Genomic DNA, 22,836 nt, shown 5'->3' with positions numbered 1-22,836 from the left:
AAAAAAGCTAACAAAAAAAAAGAAAGAGATTTCAGTAGTACTTGAACCGACATTTTTGTTAGTTTTCTTTTACGTCACAGAAGAGAATGTAAATTCTATAATAACTGTAATGAAAGTGAAATGCATGTTTTGCCTTATTGGCAGTATATTTCAAATTTTTATATATCATATGCATATTTGTCTTTTTAGTTTTAATAATTCAATTTTCATTTTGATTTTTGTTGAAATAAAAAAAAATTAACTTTTTTTCTCGTACAAGTTTACTTAATGATTAATTCATTAGTTACTTTTTTTCTTGTGTCCTTTTTTTTTTTGTCAAAGTATCCAAATAGTTCTTATACTAAAGTATTTTTGTCAATTTAATCTTTATATTCAAAATCGAAACAATTGTCCCTCAATTTTAAAAATTGGAGCAATTTGATCCTTCTTCTTAACGGCATCCAATTTTGTCATAAGGTGATGACGTTGACGTTGACATCGATGATAACATCAATACTGACGTGACAAATTTACTGGTGTGGCAATGTCACGTGGCATCGACATGATAATATGACAATATTACATGACAGTAACATGATGATCAGGCAATGTTAATGTTACAGTGCCACAAGGTAATGTTGACATGACAGATTTAGAAAAAAAAACTTTTAAAAATCTGTGCTGCGTCATAGGATTAAATTAACAAAAATGTATAATATAAAGACTAAATTGAATAAATTAAAATGTTTAGAGACTAAATTAAAAAAAATAATTTAAAAAATATAAATATTTGAATAGATGATACATATATTTATCAATAACCCAAAAGTTTAAATATAAAAGATTTATGGTGTTAAAAAATAAATATAAATATGTTTTACTTAATTATTTGATTACATACTAAGTATATTTATTTATCTTTTTCGTAAAAATTAGGTTTAAATTTCTCTTCTATAAAAAAATTTAAATATTTTATAGAGTTAAAAAGTTATTTTTATATTATTAGAGATTGTATTACTCTAAAATCACTCGTCCACACACAACACCAACAAAAGAGACTATTTGATTTACACATGACAGGTAACATTGTAAATCAAATAATCTCCTTTGTTGTTGTTGTGTGTGGATGATTGATTTTAGTGTAATGCAATCTTTAATAACATAAAAATAACTCTATAAAATTTTAAAATTTTTTTGTAGAAGAGAAATTTAAACTTAATTTTTACAAAGAAGATAAATTAATATACCTATTATGGAATCAAATAATTAAATAAAAAATAATTTATATTTATTTCTTAACATAATAAAATTGTTAGACTTAAATGTTTGACTTATTAATAAGTTTATATATCATCTACTCAAACATTTGTATTTTTTTTAAAAAAATTTAATTTAGTTTTTAAACATCTCAATTTTATTCAATTCAATTCCTATACTATACATTTTTATTCAATTTTGTTCCTATAATATGGCGTAAATTTGTTTGAAAAATTATTTTTATCGATTTGTCAGATCAGCATTGCCACGTGGCACTGTTATGTCAACATTACCACATAGCACTACCACATCAATATGTTAATGCCACATCATCATATTAGTACCACATGACACTACCATGTAATCATGTCGATGCCTTATGTCACTACCACGCCAGCAAATCTTTCGTCATTATCTTAATAGTAAAATTAGATGTCATTAAGAGAAGAAATTAAATTATTTTAATTTTTAAAATTGAAAAACTAAATTATTTTAATTTTAAGTATAGAAACTAAATTGACGAAAATTTATGAAACTATATGAATATTTTGATATTTTTTTCTCCAAGCTACCTTAGTTAATTGATTAATTACTTTAAATTCGAAATTGTTGAAACTTTTACTAAAGTAGTTAATGTAATAATTTTGTCTTTTCATTTTGGTACAGCATATAATTAAGGCTAGTTTAAAAAAAAAAGAAGGAAGCAAACTATCATATATTGAAATGTAGATGAACATATATGTAGACCAACCCAATCCAAATTGGCTATGAACGAGTTAACAGGTTCTTTAACCTTGGAATTAGGAGAATAATAACTGGAAACAAGATTGGTAAAGTTCCGAGAAATCTTCAATATTCTACGAAAAACCACATCATGTTGAAATACAAGATCATATACTTTCTTGAGGTTTGCTCTTTGATGCAACAAACACATGCAAGAAATCTTGAATAAAACAAGAAGAAAAGGAGAGCTATGACACAATGAATATAAAAATATGATGCCATCTCCTTTTGTCTTTTCTCTTCTCCTATCATTGCTCAAATTAAAAATTTGCTCACCCAATGAAAACATAAATTAGCTAACCTACTAATAGAAACTAGAATGCTACATCCTTTTAACAAGCATGGGGAATTGTTTCCCTCATCTTCCGCCAGATAACTCAATTGCATCCTGGTTATATAATGAATCTTCTCCCCAGTCAAATCTCCTTTGAAGTCTTTCATACTCTTGCCTACGCGTAACTTCAACATGCTGCCATTCCTCCCACCTCTCTGCCAGCCCCTCCCCTTCCAGCATCCTCACCACCTCTGACATTGCTGGACGGTCCTCTGGTGATGCTTGGGTACAAAGCAATGCAACTTGGATCATAGCCTCCACCTCCTGGATGTTGTAATTTTCATGAAGGTTACGATCTACAATAGCATCTAGCTTTTTCTCCCTTTCCAGCTTCTTGACCTTCACAAACAAACAAGTGCCCCAGCGAGTGAGCAAAAAAGCCAAATGGTGTGAAACTTGAATCAATATAATCAAGACACTGCATGTATTTGCAAATCAAACTATTAAGATTTCATCTTCACAGATCCAATACAAAATTTTCATAGGTGAAATGGAGCCTAAAACTATTTCATTCATTGTTCCAGACTGACAAAACAGTAAAAAGATATGGCAAGTAATGCATACCCTTGTCCTATATCACTCAGTTAATATATAGGTAAAGACTCAGACTTAGTATGCTTTCTACTTGTGCAAAAAATCTAACTGAACTCCACCGCGACAATAAAAACAGACTTCCCATACAAGTTCAGAATATTTTATTTCCCCAGTCCTGTCAAGTTAGAATTGAAACAACAACCGCACCCATCCTTCTCAAATGCATGCCTGTACCAATATTCAAATCAGCTTTGACAGAATTAAGCACATATGACCATCAACAGATGTAAAGACCAAATTAAAGTCCCTATCCCCACAAGTACACATGAGATCATACAGTGAAATAAGCATCAGCAACTTCAAAACAACAATACAAGCATGCTCATTAGGGGTAGTTAAGAGAACCCAAAATTCAGCACCAATAAGGTAATACGGCTGCAATGGTTATATATATTTCAATTTTATTACCTGAGACAATACACACACACACACACACACACACACATCGGAGGTGCATATAGCGACACAGTAAAAATTTGTGGTCACTGTGTAAATACAGCATATGACTAACAAACAACATATATTGCTTGAAGTTCAACTTATGGTGGCAGCATTGCTGAATGAATACCATGCACATCACACAAGCATATAAAGGAAAAGGAGAAAATCATATATGCAAAAGCCAACACAATTATAGATAGGTGTTATCTCACATGATCAAGCAGCAAGACATCATCTTCTTCTTCCAAGCGTGAAAAATCAATTGCACGTTGACCTGTTACGAGCTCCAGAAGCATAATCCCATAACCAAAGACATCTGTCCTTTCTGATGACTTCCCAGTGGACAAGTATTCAGGCGCTATGTGGCCCATTGTTCCACGAACTTGAGTTGTCACATTTGTCCGCCTCACATCCACCAACTTTGCAAGGCCAAAGTCACCAACAACCGCTTCAAAGTCTTCATCCAATAATACATTAGCTGCTTTCACATCCCGATGAATGATCTTAGGATTGCAGTGTTCATGAAGGTATTCCAGCCCACGCGCCGCACCTAGGGCTATTCTTTTTCTTGTAGGCCAATCTATAACAGGTTCACCAGGTTTGAGTTCTGCAGCAGCTCTAGATATTAGTCAACCATTATAGGAAGGTCCCTAGAATAACTGAATACTTTACAAAGAACAAATTCAATAAATTATTTAATTGAATCCCAACTGCAGTTCTGCTTTAAGAATGACAATAAATTAAAATTTTCTCCTTTTCAAATTCTTACATGCACCTAGTCTACAACCTCTACAGTTTAATTGAATCCCAACTGCAGTTATCTACAAAAGCAACAAGTCTAGACAACTGTCTTTGATTGAAGATTAGAAGTTTGATAATTATATACAAATGATGCTGAAAGGAGAAAAAGATAGAAAGCTTGAATATCTTCCATATTTACTTTAAATTACTAGCTTGAACTACCTCAACATTGTACAACAGTAATCAGCTAAAGGGCATTCCCTTTATCCACTATCTAGGCAGGCTAAACAAAAGCCAATATTTATTTTTCTTTTCAGCTGAGTTAACAGCTGTTCTATCAACCCCGAAAAATTACTTACATTTGAGTGTTATTGAATATGTGTACTCTTAGTATATGCTCAAAATAGAAGATGTCATGTTTGCATCTATAACATGCAGAAATTATACACTATGTTTCTTAAGAAACTCAAGATCAAGAGTTAAAAGCTGTAATAAAAGTCATGTTTTGAATAAAATTCTCAAACTAATACCTCGAAGACGATATGCCACACTTAAATTCTGCATAAAAGGATAGACCAAAAGGCGTTCTGTTGGTGTCGTGCAAAAGCCAATCAGCCGTAAGAGATTCCTGTGAACAGCTACACTTATCATCTCAACTTCGCGTTGAAAAGCTGCATCTCCTCCAGGACTTTCAAAATCAGTTAATCTCTTAACTGCAACTTTTGTGTTATCAGAAAGCACACCTTTATAAACCTTTCCAAAACCTCCCTGTCCAAGTATATTCTTTTCACTGAAGTTATCTGTAGCCAACTGTAATTCCCTCCACGCAAACCTTCTCAATTGACCAAAGGCAATTCTTCGGTCAACTTCACCTGAAGAAGCAAATTTATGGAGTTTCAGAACAAACTACCAAAATATGATGCACAATTCATTGTTTAATTAATGTCAAGGGTGAAAATTTGATTCATAAGCACACTAGAGTAAAACGTATATGGCCTTCCTAAACAGTAGACAACCATGAAAACTAGATTTGAGTTTCACAAAGCAATATCTACCAAATTCTGAACAATAATTTAAATAATTGCAAATTTCAGATTTTTTTTTTTGTATGTTATCTGAGATTTCATCAGAGTTTTGAATTTCAACCAAGTTCTAACATTTTATACAAGGCACCCACTTGTGCTCCGAAAGTTTTCATCTTCATCACCATTAATTATAAATATTTCTCAAAAATAGCAGACTTGATCCTGATCCAAATTTAGGTCAGAAAATCTTATCCCAGCCACCAAGTATATTAATTTGTTTTTTTTGGCAAGAAAATTTACAAATGAAACACACACAAAAAAGATAGATTTAGAGTTCAATGTTCACTTACTGAACTAATATTAATCCCTTGTCACATGGTTTTAATGGCCTAAAACCATAAAGGCAAATTTAAGTAAACCTTGACGTGTTGTACATATCACCCAATAGATGGAAAACAGTTTGATCCCCCAGCAGGGAGACAAGACTAGGAAAGTAAACAAGGGAAAAACTTTAAAATAGACATAAAAAAATCATCAGCTACTTGTTGTCATTCAGAATACTCAAAAATGAAAGTTAGCAGTAACCTGCAACATCTACAAATACTTCACGCTTGTAGCCTTTGTGTCTACCCTTGCACAGAAAAAACAGCAACCCACCAAAAATAAGAAGGATTATAAATCCCCCAACTATTCCAACAATGATTCCAACCTTTGGCTTCTGCAAAGAACCTGCAAGCAAAGAGAAAAGTCAGAGATAGCTGGTCAAATTATGGTGCAAGTTTAACAGGCCTTTCTTTGAAACCATTAAATCATATAACAACATAATGGAGTCAAAATCGTTAATCCAATTACCTGAATCATTTCCATTTGATACACAATGGTGAGGAAAATTTTCACCACAACTTAGCCTATTTCCAGTAAAACTGAAATAAACAAAGCCATGTCAGGTTAAGTCACTGCTGATAAATATTTGTCTATGGTGTTGTGCACATACACTCTTGAGAAGAGAGAGAAGGTAAATACATGGATATCAAAATAAATGAAGAGTTTACAATATCTTTATTTCTTTGTATTGCGAAAATAGAAATAAAACAAATTAATCAAAGAAACATACTTGTAAATTGGAATGCGGAACAAATGATCAGGAACTTGACCGCTAAGATCATTCGAATCGAGCAGACTGCAAAAACAGTTCAACCACACCATCAGAAACTTTAAAAAGTATAAAGAGAAACAACTCACATTCAAGTTCAAAACTTTACAAAATGGAAAAACATGGAGCGATTCATTCGAAACTTCAGCCTTATTCAACTAGGTAATGTTTTTCCATACATTCAGTTATCATTCAGGATTAATACTTACAGATTGATCAACTTTGGAAGATCTGAAATTGACTGAGGGATTATTCCAGTAAGATTGTTTTTACTCAGTGTCCTGCTTGAACGAAAGAAAGAATGCTTTCCTATGGAATAAGTTGCAAGATAATGCCAATATATAGAAACAAATAAAAACCTTAATGTTATAATATAAAGGGCATTACATTACTTACAGGAATTGGAGCTTTTTAAGATTACCAAGGGAAGAAGGTATTTCTCCAGTTAAACGATTATTTTCCAAATCCAAGCTGGTCAAGCTTGACAAGTTCCCTAACTCTTTTGGTATCTCACCGGTTATACCATTTCCTTTCAACGTACTGCAATATGAATACACAGAATACATAAATATATAAGCACAAAAGATTCACGCCAAGCCCATTATGAGGCATAAACAGATATAACCAATTCAACAAAGTTGTTCACGTTACATACTAGTAAAGCAAATATGAACTTGGATATAGCAGAAACTTGCAAATTCAGCATATGCTTCAAATTAGTGATAACTATCAATCCTAGCATTTTATTATAAGGATTTTCCAATGATACAAAGATACAACTAACTAAACGTGCCGCATGCATCATATATTTTTTTCTCCAAAGATATGAAAATTATGAAGCTAAATATTAATTCCATCACTAGATTCAGCAGCACAGTCTGCACAGTCCTATGGAATCAGCAACCCAGGTAGCTACTTTCCTCTCCACACTTGAGATCAATATTCTTTGTTAAGCTTTGTTAAGCTTTATTAAGCTACTCACTTTCTGAGAATTTTTCAGATGTCTCCAACATATTCATATTATTTCCTGAGGGAATGAGATTCTTCAGCCCCATCATATTAGAAGAACATAGAGCCTAGTAATGCTGTACAATATAAATCAGTAGACTGTATAAACCATGACATGATGGTAATGATAAATAGGAAAGGTTAATGCACTGTTTTATAGCAAAGAGATTTTGTTGTCAACCCTAAGAAGTTGGAAATATAAGGCTTTTAATGTTACTTGAGCTGAGTATTGTGCAGCCTTAGCAATAAAGGGATTTGAATGTGGAGTTCAACAAAACATCTTTGAGATTTTTTTAACTCCAATACGCCACCAAAAGTCGCTATCTACCTAGGCATATTCAAGTTTTAGGATCTCAATCCCATTTTAGGCTATCCCTGGTGGTACTACCACCACATAGAACATCAAAAATAACATCTTATAGGAAAGATATTCCTTGTCATTTACTTTGAGCACATCCTTACTAACTGAAATACCAACAGTCTTTATTTAAAAACAGAGGCCACAACACTTATACCCCTGTACAAAAGAAAAAAGCTAAAGATAATTTTAAAAGCACCAAAGATATATGTTAATGCATATTAAGAAGTTCCCTATCAGGACTGGTTTAGACAGACTAACTTGAGATGTCAGATCGCTTCCTTTTCTTCTTATTCTTTTTTTATTTTTTTTCTAGTAACTATCCTGCTTGCTAGTGATGCATTTTAATGCCTTAATCCATGGTACCCAAAGAAATAACAAATTACATCAGAAAAGAAGCAAATTCAACCGCTAAAGCATAGATGAACAATTATCATAACAAAGAAAAGAGTTTTCATCACTATAGGCAAGAAACACATGAATTTATTAATTGGAAATCAAAAAAATGCCCTCGGCAAAATTCAATATATCAAGAACATAAATCATTGAAATCAATTGCTTGCTCAAACATGTTCCATACATACAGTGATGAAAGAGTCTTCAGAACTCCTATTTTAGGGGACAATGTGCCAGGAAAGTTCATGGATGACAATGTCCTGAAAGCGAATTGACAAAATAAGGACAACTATATAATTGAGTAACAGATAAGTAAAGAAACAAAATATTATTTCATGAACAATTAAATCATATAGGCATAAAACGGTGAGTTGTAACTATGCATCACAGTCAAGAAGAAAAATTACACTAAAATAAAGAATTACTTACACAGAAATGACATTATTACTAGGATCACACATAACATTTGACCAAGTGCAAGGGTTAACTTGATTTGGATTCCAATCTGTCAATTGATTGGCTGAAGCATGGAGTGAATTCTTCAATGCAAATAAAGCATCTCCTGAAAACATGATATGGATATTCATAATCTAATTAAGCAAACAAATAACCCGCCCTGGCCTACCCAGGCGTAAGGAATCAGTATCTAAATTCAACAAAAGTAAGAACAGGAAATAAAGTTATCAAGGAATACCATCTCAATATACCACACAAAGATGCACTCATGCATGAACCTCCATACACCTCTTCATAGAAATCAGGGTGTTGGCCATAATGATATCTTATCGTTGCTATTATTTAGAATATCAGACATACATCAGCCCAAGTTTCTCAAAAACTCAACTCAGTAATATTTCAGTAGATGGAAGGGAGTATCATATAGTTTGATTAAAGTTAAATAAGCAAACAATTCTAGAGGCCTCAGTAACTCAAATCTGACTGATAACAGTTGACAGACAGTAGGGAGGTGAATCGCATTGAGAAAGAAGAAAAGCCTCAGGCATCTTATTTTGTTTCTATCTTCACTTTACATCTAAACACTATAGCATCAAAAAGTACACAAAACTCCAAAGAAATTATAATTATGTGTAAAATAATTAGACATAAGTTGAGTTTAACATTGAAAAGTAAAGAAGGAAATACACACACAGACACATGCACATTCAGGATGATGTCTATCGTCAAACTTACAACAAGTAGTGAAATCCAGATTGCTTCAACAAGTGAAATGTGTGCATGTTTGATGAATAAATGTCAAACAAGAATAACTCTTTACCTTGAAAATCAGCGGATACAAAAGAAAGCATGCAAGCCAATATAAGAACACCAAGAAATAATTCCATCTTCAGCAAAATCAACCCCAATTATCAAGGCCATAAAATACAAAATCACTTATGAGCATTCAAGTGACTTCCATATCTGCAAAAACATCCAGGAAAATGTTTATTCAGTTAGTTTATTCAAATGGTAAATAAAAAGTCATACTATACAAAAATTAGTTTATTCAGTTAGCATTGTTGGACACATATCTGACACTTAAAAACAGGCATTGGAAAAGGTTTATGAAAAATTTAAAATACCCATTTCCACATTCACACCTGAATCCAAGCAACATTGGCAGTAAAATCCATATTCTAGAAAGAGAGGAAAAAAAATAAACAAAAACAAAAAGGCTCCCATATGCACATGTTTGTGTTAGGACAATCAGTCAAATAATGAAAACTAGCCACCTTCAAGGACCACCTCTTGTGCTCTTGACTCACATCAAGAATTTTACAGCACTTACTAGCGCATCTACAAACTGGGTGGGTGGGGGGGACATGGCAGGAAATTCTCTTCTGTTTAGCTTATAACTTACATTTCATTGACATTTTTTAAAAAACTTCACAAACATCATTTCTAGTAAGTTTTAGTTTCGGTGACCGTAAACCTTATAATGAAAAAATAATTTGTAATTTTACTTTGTCTCGCAGAGCACTTCATTTTTGCAAAATCATTCTCTTCTTACTTTTTTTTTTTTTTTGGGACGTACAATGGAGGGAATCGCACGACTAAGAAAATTAACAGGAAAATGAGCCTGGGGAAAGCTATTTCCACAGCATTAGCATGCTAAACTTCTTTTAAGATCCAATTTGAGTTAAAATGCATGAAAGTGACAGACCAATATAGGGCTAGGGTGCAGCCAAGGATATAATTAAAAAGAGTCCTCTTATAATTACAAGAATGTTGAAATAAAACTGTGGTTTCGGTTTAACATGAAGCTATTAGTAACAACTTTTCCATCTAAATCTTAGTTATATAATCTAGAGAAAAAATGCCAAACAACATCCCAATAAGCTCAAAACTGAAAAGGGTCCTATCCAGATTGCAGAAAAGCAAATGCAGGTTTTAACATTCGGTACCAGACAAATAAAAGCAAGACTAACGAAGGACAATTCCAATTCAAAAACAATGTTTGGATTAAAAACAGAGAAAAATATAAACAGATGGAAACTTTGAGCCTAACTGAAATTCCTTCTTTTAGGTTGGTAAAGAAAGTGCAGCCAATTAGCTCACAGAACTGGACAAGTCTAAAATCAATAACTAAAAATGTCTGAATTTCATTTTTTTTTTAATCCCAAACATTTTCCGTGAATAAGAAAGGAATAACTAAAACTTTCAAAACCCCTCTCCAAAAACAATGAATTAACCAAAAACCAGAGAGGAAAGCAATAACGAGTCACTTAAGAAAACCCAAAACTTAGAATCTCCAGAAAGAAAAAGCAAAGAGAAAACCAAAAACTTACAACTTGGGTTAGGACGAAAGTTGCTTACCTTTGAGATAGCCATCAGATTGGAGAAGGAAAAAAGATGGGTGTTTTCATTTAACATTTAAGACGGATCATGAGACTTGAAAGTGAAAGAATCAGACTTTGATTCTCTTTTAATCTGTATTTTAGAAGGAATGAGCTGGCTAGTGAAGGAAAGGCAGTATATTTGTCTTGAGTTTTTTAAAAAGAACACAAATCTAATAAGAAGCTTCTGTCTTTTTGCTTTTCTCCTCCCTCTATCAGTCTTCTCTTTATTTATTGTCTTATTTTCTATTAAATTTTGGGTAGATATACAAAGACTTTTAGAAAAAAGCTCTGCAATTATTACTACCCCTCTCTCTCTCTCTCTCCTTCTCAGACTGTGATGGAGTGGATGCAATGTGTGGCTTCATGGTGTCAAGTTTAGTGGTTCACCTATGTGGCAGCCTGCGACCAAATCTAAAATCTATGGGATTTTTTAATAGCTTTTTTTTTGGGGCTGAGTTTCATTGTCACAACTTAACAAGGCTGTCACAGGTAAATAGAATGAGCTGTATTGCCCAGGTTCACTTCACTGTCCCTTTTAGTCTTGCTGTCTACTATTTACTTTTTCTCTGGGTTGCAAATTACTGGTACTTCATTCTGTCTCATTTGTTGGAAATGTCTAGAGTTAGGGTAAACGAGGGATTAGATGTTTTGTCTGGATTTTGGTCTTTTTCGGCTGGAATATGTCGCCTAATCTTAGAATTTCAATCCAAACAAATGAACTGTAACAAAGAAACTAAAATTAAATGGAAAGGATAAGATAATTGCAAGGTGCAACCTGGAACAATGAGGTGTTTCAAGCAAATTGGCAAATCAAAACTTTATATCTTATTGATTAAATTATATAATTAGTTTTTATGCTCTAAAAAAATAAATTTAATCTTTATATAGTAATTTATGTAAATTATATTTTTATATTTTATGAATTTATTAATTATAATTTTTAACTTTAATACCATTAAATTTAATAATTAAGTATGTTGATGTGATGTTGATTATGTATTAATATGATATAGTCATGTTGATATGACATAATTTTGACAAACATAATATTGACATATTCACATTAATTTTTTTAAAAAATAGCAAAAGCAGCCTAGCCCTAAATTAAATAATGTATACAAGTAAACAAAGAAAGAATTTAACAACCCACCAAAAATATATTAACAAAAGCAACCTCACATGAATCTATCTTTCTCGCATCTTTTTTTTTCACTAAAGTAAAGAAAAAAATAAATTTGAAAAGAAATTTTTTTTGAAAATAATAATTTTAAGAATAATAAAGAAGAAAAAAATTTTTATTATTGAAAAAACTATTCTTTTCTTTCAATAATCCAAAAAGCTAGTTTTAGTTTCCAAAACAAAACAAAATAAAAACCAACAATAAAAAATACCTACAAGAAAACTAAAGTAAAATATGTTTGCAATTTGTAAAAACCTAACAAGAATTGGAAGGATTTACAAAAGCTATTAACAAAACCTTACAAAATCGCCAACTCTTCTTTATTGTTTTGTTCACTAAAATCTCTCAACTTGTCCAAAACTCTTTGAAAATTATGTTCACTGGGAATTAAGATTCAAAACAAATCTACAAATTGTGATCATATCTTTCTTAAATTTCAACTATTCAATTCCATAACCCGTTGTTTCTTCCTCTCTTAATTCTTATTGTTATTTTTTTGTCTTTGTTAGTAAATCTCATTTGATTCAGAGTTAGGATTTCTTTTGTTATTTTTTTAAAATTTATGTGAACATGTCAACATTATGATATATTAGCGTTGTACCATGTCAACATTTATCCTATTTGATTACGTCACCATAGTCAACATCACGTCAATATGTTTAATAATTAAATTTAATGATATTAAATTAGAGATTGTAATTAATAAATTCATAAAATATAAGAACTCAATTTACACAAATTATTATACAAAGCTAAATTCATTCTTTTTGTAGAGTATAAGAACAATGGTATAATTTAACATATTTTATTATTTAGAAGTTAATATTGCTTTTTAAATAGAAGTGTTTAATAACATAAAATTATGTTAACCTATGGTTTTGAAAAAAAATTTCAATACCCAAGTAGGCCTCAATCTACCCTAGTTAAATTGTTTAATGTTTGCAAAAATCCAAATCAAGCTATATAGAATATTACTAGTAAATGCTAAACAACACGTTGTAATTTTTATAGGTATCATGGATGTCGTCGTCAACCCATCTTTAATTCTTTATTCCAAGTATGTAACATTAATGATATTTTAATATAGCACCATGTCCGGTGTCCTTCATCGTGCGGTCAACATGAAACCACCATTCCATAAATTAATTAACAAACTTTATATTTGGTCTTTCTTGACCGTTTATTTAATCTACATTTTGCAAAGTTATATGATAATTATTGTTCAGAGACAAAATAAATATCATAAACGACCCATAGATTATACATAAAGAGGAAAAGAAAACAGGCTGCTCTGAATTATCATTAGGGAAAGGCGTAGTCAAGGTAGCTGTGATTTCAGTTGGGTTTCCATTAAGAAAAGGGGTAACCTCAATTTAAAATTAGAAAAATATATCATAAAAGACAACACTATAGTCAAGGTGGAACTAGCATTGTCATTGCAATCTAGTTTATAGATGAAGAAATAGCTTCACCTAGTACCAAGCAAAGGATTCTATCTTGATCTATGACTACCTTGTTGCCTTGGAATCTTTTGTGGATAAGTTCTCAAAACGTCAGTCAGCATGCGTTTGCATGCCTTTACTTCATTGGCTTTTAATCCATTAAAGAATATGCATATATATTTGTGAAATCAATGGAAATATGGAAAGCTGAAAATAGGTTTACAATTTTATGAAAAAAATAAATGTACTAATATTAATCAAGAAAAGACCAATTATTATGTTAACAAAAGGAAAATGACAAAATTATAGTTCATTCAAAATAGTAAGTGTATCTTTTCATAATCTAGTTTGTCTTTCCATCTTCTCCTTCCTTAATTATTTCCACTATACTTTCTTGCTGGGTGGGAAAGGCATATAAGTGAGAAAATATAAACAAATGAATTTGATGTTTATTTAGGAGCATTTCGGATCAAAGGCGCAATAATTTCTTTGGTTAAAAATGGTCAATAGTGCAAGTAAAATTGGTCAAAAATGTGATGATAAAAAATTGGCAGAACATTGTAAAACAGAGAATGGAGTTGTTAGGAGCAATCAAAGGAGTCCAGCATTCAATGCTTGAGCTTCTCACTGAATCTTTAATGTTGGACTGGTCAACAGACACAAAGGCCCCCTGTGTTTGACTGATGCAGGCATGGGGCTCACTCTGATCTTGAATCTATTAAACAGCCAGGAAATTTGGAAACGGCATTTACAGCAGCGTGCAGGAAATTTCTCCTTTTTAACTTGCTCTTTTTTGGCCTTTGGCTCTTCCCAGGCTCTGAATTGCCCTGCTCAAAAACATTCCTGATAATCTCTGGAAACAAGTCAGTCTGCGCTTTAAGGGCACTTATTAAACTACTATTTAATCATAACAACTAAATAAGAGACACAAATTTGTATCTTATATACAAAATATTATTATTTTTAACTCTCAAATCACTGAAAGAGGACTCGAGGGAGGGACCCTTCTTCTCTGTAGACTACCAACGTTTCCATCACTGCAGTCTGCAGGCCATTTAATAATTGGTCATTTCCCCAGAGTCATTAACAAGATGTACTACCAGAATTAATGTCCTTTTTCCGCTACTACTTTTTTTCCATCGTGCTTTAGTCAGGGCAGAAAATTTTTGGCCATTGCCCCCACTCTACGTTAATTAGTTGGTGGTCCATGAATGCGTTGCATCAATGATGAGTAATTAAATAGATTTTAACAGCTATTTGGGTGGTGTTTAATTTAAAAAAGTAGGACCAGCCAGCCAACCAAGACTTTTGCATGTCCTTCCAGAACAATGAGTTATCATAGTCCAGATTCTTCTTCTTTAATTTCCCTCTCTGACCGCCTTTTCCTTGTCATTTTTTTCCCCGTATTAGCCAGCTGATATAATGATTTGAATTGGGACCTGATTTACCAATTGTCAGGTGTTACCTTAACATGCATGAGAGGCTTGATGGGATAACAGAGATCTAGCATCAATTTGCTCTGATGACAGTGGAAAAGAGAATGTCAATTGAGATAAATGGTTATGCCAACACCCATTAAAGATAAGGATTGGTTAGAATAGTTGGAATTGGCTTAAATAATTAAAATTTGCATATAATTAAGAGTATAGTATGACTATTGAAAGTAAAAGACAGTATTTAATATGCCGAAACTAGTATATGTTGATAACCGAAATTATGCTATTATAGTACTATATAATTTAGCATCCATGGTGGAGGCCACTATTTGTGAAGAGTGGCTTTCACATACTAGATATCTAAACGACCCAAAATATTCATTTCTAATTATTCAAACTAGTAGATGGCTTGTGGGAATTTGTGTGCTTCCTTTACAAAGCCATAAAGGAACCATAATAGCCGTTAGTGAATAGCAATGCTGAAACTCAAAGCAACCCAACTGTTTAGACACTTTCCCTCCACTTCTCTTCAACTCTCATCTTATTCAACTTCTAACTACCTTAACTGTCAACTGCACTCTTTCCTCTCCAACAACCCCTCCTCATCAACTCTCCAATCCCTTCTCCAATCCCATGCTCTCATTATCACCACTGGCAACTCAACCAACAACGTTTTCATAGCCTCAAAGCTCATCTCTTTATATGCCTTTTTCAACAAACCCCATTTTTCCACCAAAGTTTTTGATTCACTTTCCATCCCAGCAAAGGACACCTTTCTTTGGAATTCAATTATCAAATCCCATTTCTCCAATGGAAACTACGCTGAATCTTTTGAGTACCATCTTAAAATGAGGTTGCACAATACCCCACCTAATGATTTCACTGTTCCCATGGTTGCTTCTGCCTGTGCTGAGCTCAGATGGGGAGCTTGTGGGAAATATGTTCATGGGTTGACCTCAAAATTTGGCCTTTTCGCCGAAAATTCCGCGGTTGGGTCTTCTTTTGTGTATATGTATGCAAAGTGTGGTTCAATGCGGGATGCTTGTCTTGTGTTTGATGAAATTATTGTTAAAGATGTGGTTGCTTGGACAGCTCTTGTAATTGGATATGTACAAAATGGGGAGAGTGAGAAGGGGTTGGAGTGTCTTCGTGATATGCATAGGGTCGGTGGGGAAGGTGAAAAAAGGCCAAATTTTAGGACTTTAGAAGGTGGACTTCAGGCTTGTGGGAGTTTATGTGCTTTGTATGAAGGTAAATGTTTACATGGTTTTGTGGTGAAAACTGGACTTGGGTTTTATCCAGTTGTTCAATCTTCGATTTTGTCTATGTATTCTAGGTGTGGGAGTGTTGGGGATTCATATGCTTCATTTTCCGAAGTCGTCCATAAAGATATTATCTCATGGACATCGATTATTGGTGTGTATGCTAGATTTGGGTTTATGAAGGAATGCTTAGATTTGATTTCCAAAATGCAGGTTGATGGTTTATGTGCAGATGGAATTTTGATTAGTTCGATTGTTTTGGGTTTTGGAAATTTCATGAGTGTATGCGATGGAAAGGCATTTCATGGATTACTCATAAGGAGGAATTTTCTGTTAGATCAGATAGTTCATAATGCATTGCTATCCATGTACTGCAAGTTTGGACTCCTATCAGTAGCAGAGAAACTCTTCGGCATAATACCTAATCGCAACAAAGAGTCTTGGAATATAATGGTTTCTGGCTATTGTAAGAATGGACAAGAAGAAAAAAGTATTGAATTGTTTAGAGAAATGCAACATCTTGGCATTGAAACTGATTTAAACAGTTTTGTCTCTGTGATTTTCTCATGTTCAGAGCTAGGAGCAATCCGCATTGGCCACTCTCTGCATTGCAACATAGTTAAAAGTTACAAGGTTGACAACATCACAATTGCCAATTCTCTCATAGATATGTATGGGAAAAGTGGAAATTTAACCATTGCATGGAGGATATTTAATCAGACACAAAGAGATATTATCACATGGAACACAATGATGTCAGCCTATACCCGTTGTGGGAATTTTTCTGAGGCTATTGCCTTGTTTGATCAAATGATTTCGGGAACCTTGATGCCCAACTTGGCAACGTTGTTAACTGTGCTTTCAGCTTGTTCTCATCTGGCATCATGGGAGAAAGGGGAGATAATTCATTGTTACATCAAGGAAGAAGGATATGAGCTATGTCAATCTCTTGCTACTGCATTAATTGACATGTATGCAAAATGTGGGCAACTTGAGAAATCGAGAGAGTTATTCAACTCAATGAAGGAAAAAGATGCAGTGTCTTGGAATGTAATGATTTCAGGTTATGGAATGCATGGAGATGCAAAATCAGCACTTGAGATTTACCAGCAGATGGAGAAATCAAATGTTAAACCTAATGCTCTTACCTTTCTTTCTCTTCTCAATTCTTGTGCCCATGCTGGCCTTGTTGAAGAAGGGAAGTTTTTGTTTGGTAGAATGGAACATTATTTTCTAAAGCCGAATTTGAAGCATTATGCTTGCATGGTGTACCTTCTTGGCAGATCAGGTAATCTTCAGGATGCTGAAGCCCTGGTTATGTCAATGCCCATCTCACCTGATGGGGGTATCTGGGGAGCTTTGTTAAGTGCTTGTGTTGTTCATAATGAAATTGCGATGGGAGTGAGGATAGCGAAGTGTGCTATTGCTTCTGACCCTGAGAATGATGGGTACTATATTTTGATATCGAACATGTATAGTTCTATGGGATGGTGGGAGGAGGCAGAACGGGCCAGAGGAAAAATGAAGGAAAGGGGCATAGGGAAAAAACCTGGTTGGAGTGCAATGTAATCTAAAGAAAATGACATCCATTCTGGTTTGGGAATTTCTCATGTGCCTATTCAAATATGGGTTTCTAGGATCCACCTGTGTTTTATTACAGAACATATGGCTTGGTGGGTTAAGGGCTGATGCTTTCTTCAGCAAAAGAATGAAGTGCAAACGGCAGTATGCTTAGTTTGCAGGTACTTTCTTCATCTCCTATTTCTTCCTTTTCCTCTCTTGGGTGTTAGAATTTTAGGTTACACATTTTGTTTCATTTCCTAGCATGCTGATGAAAAAATATGGTTATCTCGTGGTCAGGGAAAGTCAAATGTGGCCCAGAAAATGTGTACTTCTGGGCCCTGCCGATTGTTCAGTGACAGAACAAATGGCTTGATGGATTCAGGGCTGATGCTTGCTCTACCCAAAGAATGAGGGCCACTCTGCGGTATGCTAACATATTTTGGAGGTACCTTCTTCATCTTGCATGCCTTTCCGTCCTTTTAGGTGTTGCAGTTTTAAGCTACTAATTTTGTTTCATTCCTAGTGCTTACAAAAGAATATTGATATCATAAAAAAAACATATTGGTTTAATTATATATTTTAAATGTTTTTATGGATTATGAACACTGCAGAAATTACCTTTAATCCTCTTAAGAATGGAGACAATGAAAAGAACTTCCAAAAATCTTTGATTGTATTCTTTCTTCCTGCACCCCAATATCCTTTTTTCATCCTTTTTCGTGATGTGAAGTTATATTTGTTATCTTCAGAACAGTTTGAACTCATGAGTTTGTTGTAGTAAAATTGTGATCTTATGCTCATGCAGGCCCTGGGAGAGAATGACAGACTGCAGGACTAGCGGCCATAAAAAATGCAGGGCGTGCTATCAATGTAAAGAAGCTTAAAAAGAGCTGTACGAACACTTAAAACCTTTCCTTAGCTAATAGTCTAATACATATTTGGTTAGTGTAGGCTAGTTGTCTGTAAAAATGCAGAGAGATGAGCAAAGGGAAAAGTTTGCACTTGAAAGCAATAACAAGCCAGAAAAAGCCGGTGACCAAACTAGAAATATCTGGGCCTCAATAGGAAACTCTAGTTCAATGGATTTCTTGTGGGAATAATTTTGAGAGAGGAATCTATGAAGTGTCAATGAGGAGACATCCTTGCATTACAATTCCAGTTTAGCAGGAACATTTAGCCAACAAGAATTTCTGCTTTCTTCTTTTATATAAATTTGATTCTTCCTCACTTTTCTGATCAAGCAATGACACATTACAATTCCAATGGCACCGCGACGGGTGGCATTGATTAGGATCAGAACATATACCATAAAAAAAAAAAATTATGCAATTAACACATTGTAATATGATTTTGATGGAACCCTTGTATCCCTTACTATCAAAAGCATTTGGGTAAAGTTTTCCACTCCCAAAATCCCATGGCCATGCCCATCTTGATTCTGATTATTATTCAGCTATCCAGAAAGAGAGTGGGAATAGAATAAAGGTCTACTGCTCTTCACTTGAAAATTACTAACATCTATACTTTAATTTTAACTATATTGAAATAAATTTCAATTAAAAAGACGTTTTTGACATTTCCTCAAAACATCTGCAAAATGTCTCATTTTGATAGGCCTGCCCTATTCCTAACAACTGCCCCCCACCTCTTTAATTTAATCCTGATTTCCCATTGACTTTGTCCCACAAACCAAAGGAAAAATCCAAAAATCAAACCAAAGTCTGGAATCCAGACACTGACTTTCTCTGTCAGCCAAAAAAAAAAACTCGTTAAACAAAATTTGGCGCTTTATTTACCCCCAATCAAAACCCACCACGTCATCTTCATCTTTGTTTAAAGTCGCTTCTTTTCTTCCTTCCGCTTAGTTATTATCACCTTTCAGAAACAAAAAAAATAAAGGGGTAGAATGGCTAAGTGTTTCAGCTTCACTGCAGCTCGGGACTGGTGGTACCGTTACAGCTTCTCCAACGCTGGTCTCCGATCATTGACGACGGACCTCGGAGACGGCACCGTCATGCACGTTTGGGCACCCAAAGCCCATATTCAATCCAAGCCCACGTTGGTCCTCATCCACGGCATAGGTGCCAATGCAATGTGGCAATGGAACGAATTCGTTTCCCCTCTCATGTCCCGCTTCAACGTCTACGTCCCGGACCTCCTCTTCTTTGGGGAATCCTACACGACCCGGCCCGAAAGGTCGGAGCAGTTCCAGGCCCAGTGTGTCATGCGGGTTATGGACGCCCATGGTGTTGCGGTTATGAACGTTGTTGGGATTAGTTATGGCGGCTTTGTTGGTTATAGTATGGCTGCGCAGTTTAAGGAGAGATTGGATAAGTTGGTGCTGTGTTGCGCTGGGGTGTGTTTGGAAGAGAAAGATATGGAGAAAGGGATGTTTAAAGTGAAGAGTGTGGATGAGGCTATTAGTATGTTGTTGGCCCAAACGCCGGATAAGATGAGGGAGTTGATGAAGATTTCGTTTCATAAGCCTTCTAAAGGAATTCCTTCTTGTTTTTTAAACGATTTCATCCATGTGAGTAAGCTACTCTAATTCATTTGATCATTATTTTTTCATTTTCAATTAGGTCACTATGAATAGAAAAATGGTGCTAGATTTTTGGGCTTTCTTTTGTTGGTTTTAGGTTAATAGTTGGTCCAAGGCTGAATTTTCTTTCTTTTTACATGTAATGCATTTGTTGGGAATTTTTAGAGGTTTATACTTTATAGTAATACTTCCTTGTGTAAGGGTGGGAATGTAGCTTAATCGATACTTTGATAGTCATATTTTCGAAAAAGAGGCTTTAGGTTCAAATCTTTGGAATACGATGTTTGGAGTTGAAAACTTTGCATAGGTATTGAGTCTATAATATGGGTGAAAGAAGCTACTTTGTGTCCATGCTACTTATAAGTTATATGATTATAGCTTCTTTATTAGTAATGACAAGGGCATATTCATTTCAAGGGAATGGTAGAAGCAGAGCTGTTTTGCTGCTATGGCATTCAAGATTGCTGACTGCAGAAAGTGCAGAAGTCAAGAAAACAATTGTGAAAATATTAATTTCACAAAAGACATTCCAATCATGATTTTAATGATGAATTAGAGCCATTTGATGTTCATATAATGTTGGATTGTGGAAAATTAATTGCTGCTGCTTTTGAAGTTCTTACCTGATATCAGAGATGATTTTTCTGCTAAATTTTGCAAAGCAAATATCCAAAATTTTCCTACCATCATCATAAATCAGTTATAGTTTATAACCACAAGCATTCACTTCAATATACCTGTCAAAGAAAAACTCTAGTACGAATTGTTCTCTTTTGGTAATTACATCATTCAAGAATGATGAGGAAATAGTATCAAAAAAGCAACTAAAACGAATGATGTTCGACATTCTTCCATAGTCAGGCTGTCACCTTGAAATAGAAAAAACTTAGTTTTTGGAAAATGGTTTCAAAAAGTTTATGATGAGAAAATAGTTAGCTTCATGGGCGTTTTTTCTGAGTTGACAATATTAAACTTTGTAATTAGACAGTCTCACTCTTATTTTGTTGACTCTCTTTTTGATTTCTGTTGTTTATGTTCCTTGACTGATTGTGATCAGTGTATTTCTTTCAGAAACTGCTAGTCTAATTTTTGTCCTGTATTCCCACTAATTTTGACCATAATTTTAAGATGGTCATAAAGTTTCAAATTTTGGTGGATATGCATCCCTTAACAAGCATACAATGACCATTAAGTCAATAAATGTCGTTGCCTTCACTGCCACACTGATGTATGGCAAGCACAGCTGAGAGATCCAACTAGTAGATTTCTCTTTCACATAATGCTTCTAGGTTTTCATCTAAACTTTCAACTTTTTTTTGATATTAATGTTAGTTTTGGCAAGGAAGCAAGCTTTTTCTATTACACTATTGCCTTATGTTTGTGTTGAGATTTTAATTTGGTTGGCAGGTCATGTGCACAGAATACCTGCAAGAGAGAAAAGAGTTGATCCAAGCATTACACAACGACAGAAAACTATCAGATCTGCCAAAGATAACCCAGGTTATTGTACTTTGGTCAAAATTTTAATCCACGTATCCTTAACTATATAGCATATACTATTTGTAAAGGGCAGTCTTTTTCATTCTTGAGCCTTTACTGAGTTAATATTGTTCGTTTTTGCAGCCAACACTAATAATTTGGGGAGAACATGACCAAATATTCCCTTTGGAATTGGGACACAGATTGAAAAGGTCATTCTAAGGACTAAATAATGATAAAACATCAATTCTGTTTTCTGCTTTTTATATGATGACTTTTTTGCTTACATGAAAGAACATCTAAAAAGTATGAGCTTGGAATCTAACCTGATTGGACTGATCTTCTGAATCTTCAATTAATAAAGTAAATGAAAGGAAATTTTTAAATTCTTTGATTGAAACCTTCCTGTGCATCCTTTTTTTTTTTTATGAGAAATGAGATTGGTTTTGTTATTTACACATGCTTTTTGACCTCTTCATTTGGGTGGAGTATAATTGTGATCTTATGCTGCCAATGCAGGCATCTGGGAGACAATGCAGAACTAGTGATTATAAAGAATGCAGGGCATGCCATCAATGTAGAGAAGCCTAAAGAGCTATACAAGCATTTTAAATCTTTCCTTATTGATCCGCTTCCTCCAGTTAAGCAAGGAAACTACAGCAATGACTGTAAAACAGATTGAGAGGTAAGCAAAAGACTGAAGATAATCCAGGAGTTGTTGGTTTCTCACATAAGCCTTCATTTTGGGGATGTGTTGTGTTTTGTGGATGAATATGAAACGGTAACTATTTTTTGGGCCTTCATAAAACAGTATATTTAAAGTTTGTGGTATTACTCAATTCTTATAGTTATATATAAATAGCCTTAGGATGATGGGAATTTATGAGCTATCACCCTCTGGAAGGTTAGCAAGTTAGCCAGGTTACTTATGGAGTCTAATTCAGCAGGTGAACTCTTGGTTTGATTGTTTTCCATTACCAGGGATGAATTTACCATTGGCTGGTTCTTGCTGCTTCCTTTAATTGG

The 22,836-nt window shown here is 33.9% G+C and overlaps 3 protein-coding genes across 3 annotated transcripts; 2 read left to right on the top strand and 1 right to left on the bottom strand.

The window, feature by feature from the left end:
- Positions 1-2,063: 2,063 nt before the first annotated feature.
- On the bottom strand, positions 2,064-11,229 carry LOC110429444 (putative LRR receptor-like serine/threonine-protein kinase At5g10290). Its single transcript, XM_021445496.2, has 12 exons — positions 10,884-11,229; positions 9,346-9,488; positions 8,499-8,631; positions 8,258-8,329; positions 6,704-6,847; positions 6,517-6,588; positions 6,269-6,334; positions 6,007-6,077; positions 5,740-5,883; positions 4,660-5,001; positions 3,601-3,995; positions 2,064-2,692 (listed from the first exon to the last, which is right to left on the bottom strand). Exons 2-12 carry the CDS (start codon positions 9,410-9,412, stop codon positions 2,378-2,380), a joined length of 1,821 nt encoding a protein of 606 aa, XP_021301171.1. The 5' UTR covers positions 9,413-9,488; positions 10,884-11,229; the 3' UTR covers positions 2,064-2,377.
- A 4,099-nt stretch (positions 11,230-15,328) lies between these two features.
- On the top strand, positions 15,329-18,958 carry LOC110409426 (Pentatricopeptide repeat (PPR) superfamily protein). Its single transcript, XM_021418765.1, has 3 exons — positions 15,329-17,968; positions 18,087-18,234; positions 18,595-18,958. The coding sequence occupies exon 1, from the start codon at positions 15,441-15,443 to the stop codon at positions 17,793-17,795; it is 2,355 nt and encodes a 784-aa protein (XP_021274440.1). The 5' UTR covers positions 15,329-15,440; the 3' UTR covers positions 17,796-17,968; positions 18,087-18,234; positions 18,595-18,958.
- Positions 18,959-19,516: 558 nt separating this feature from the next.
- Positions 19,517-22,831, top strand: LOC110409127 (alpha/beta-Hydrolases superfamily protein). The gene is made up of 4 exons (XM_021418375.2): positions 19,517-20,319; positions 21,739-21,831; positions 21,955-22,022; positions 22,330-22,831. Exons 1-4 carry the CDS (start codon positions 19,696-19,698, stop codon positions 22,490-22,492), a joined length of 948 nt encoding a protein of 315 aa, XP_021274050.1. The 5' UTR covers positions 19,517-19,695; the 3' UTR covers positions 22,493-22,831.
- The last annotated feature ends 5 nt before the right edge of the window (positions 22,832-22,836 follow it).

The sequence above is a fragment of the Theobroma umbraticum genome, unplaced genomic scaffold, assembly GCF_002168275.2.
Source record: "Theobroma umbraticum cultivar Fairchild unplaced genomic scaffold, ASM216827v3 scaffold_44.0, whole genome shotgun sequence".
Taxonomy (NCBI): Eukaryota; Viridiplantae; Streptophyta; class Magnoliopsida; order Malvales; family Malvaceae; genus Theobroma; species Theobroma umbraticum.
The sequence above is the reverse complement of the archived record's forward strand: the minus strand, read 5'-3'. Positions and strand labels throughout refer to the sequence as shown.

Coding starts and splice junctions, on each gene's coding strand:
- LOC110429444 (XM_021445496.2), bottom strand. CDS start 9,412: ATGGAATTATTTCTTGGTGTTCTTATATTGGCTTGCATGCTTTCTTTT. Junction 6,589..6,703: donor CTTAAAAAGCTCCAATTCCT/GTAAGTAATGTA, acceptor TCGTTCAAGCAG/GACACTGAGTAAAAACAATC. Junction 6,335..6,516: donor CTTCCAAAGTTGATCAATCT/GTAAGTATTAAT, acceptor CTGTTTTTGCAG/TCTGCTCGATTCGAATGATC.
- LOC110409426 (XM_021418765.1), top strand. CDS start 15,441: ATGCTGAAACTCAAAGCAACCCAACTGTTTAGACACTTTCCCTCCACT.
- LOC110409127 (XM_021418375.2), top strand. CDS start 19,696: ATGGCTAAGTGTTTCAGCTTCACTGCAGCTCGGGACTGGTGGTACCGT. Junction 21,832..21,954: donor ATCTGCCAAAGATAACCCAG/GTTATTGTACTT, acceptor TCGTTTTTGCAG/CCAACACTAATAATTTGGGG. Junction 22,023..22,329: donor TTGGGACACAGATTGAAAAG/GTCATTCTAAGG, acceptor CTGCCAATGCAG/GCATCTGGGAGACAATGCAG.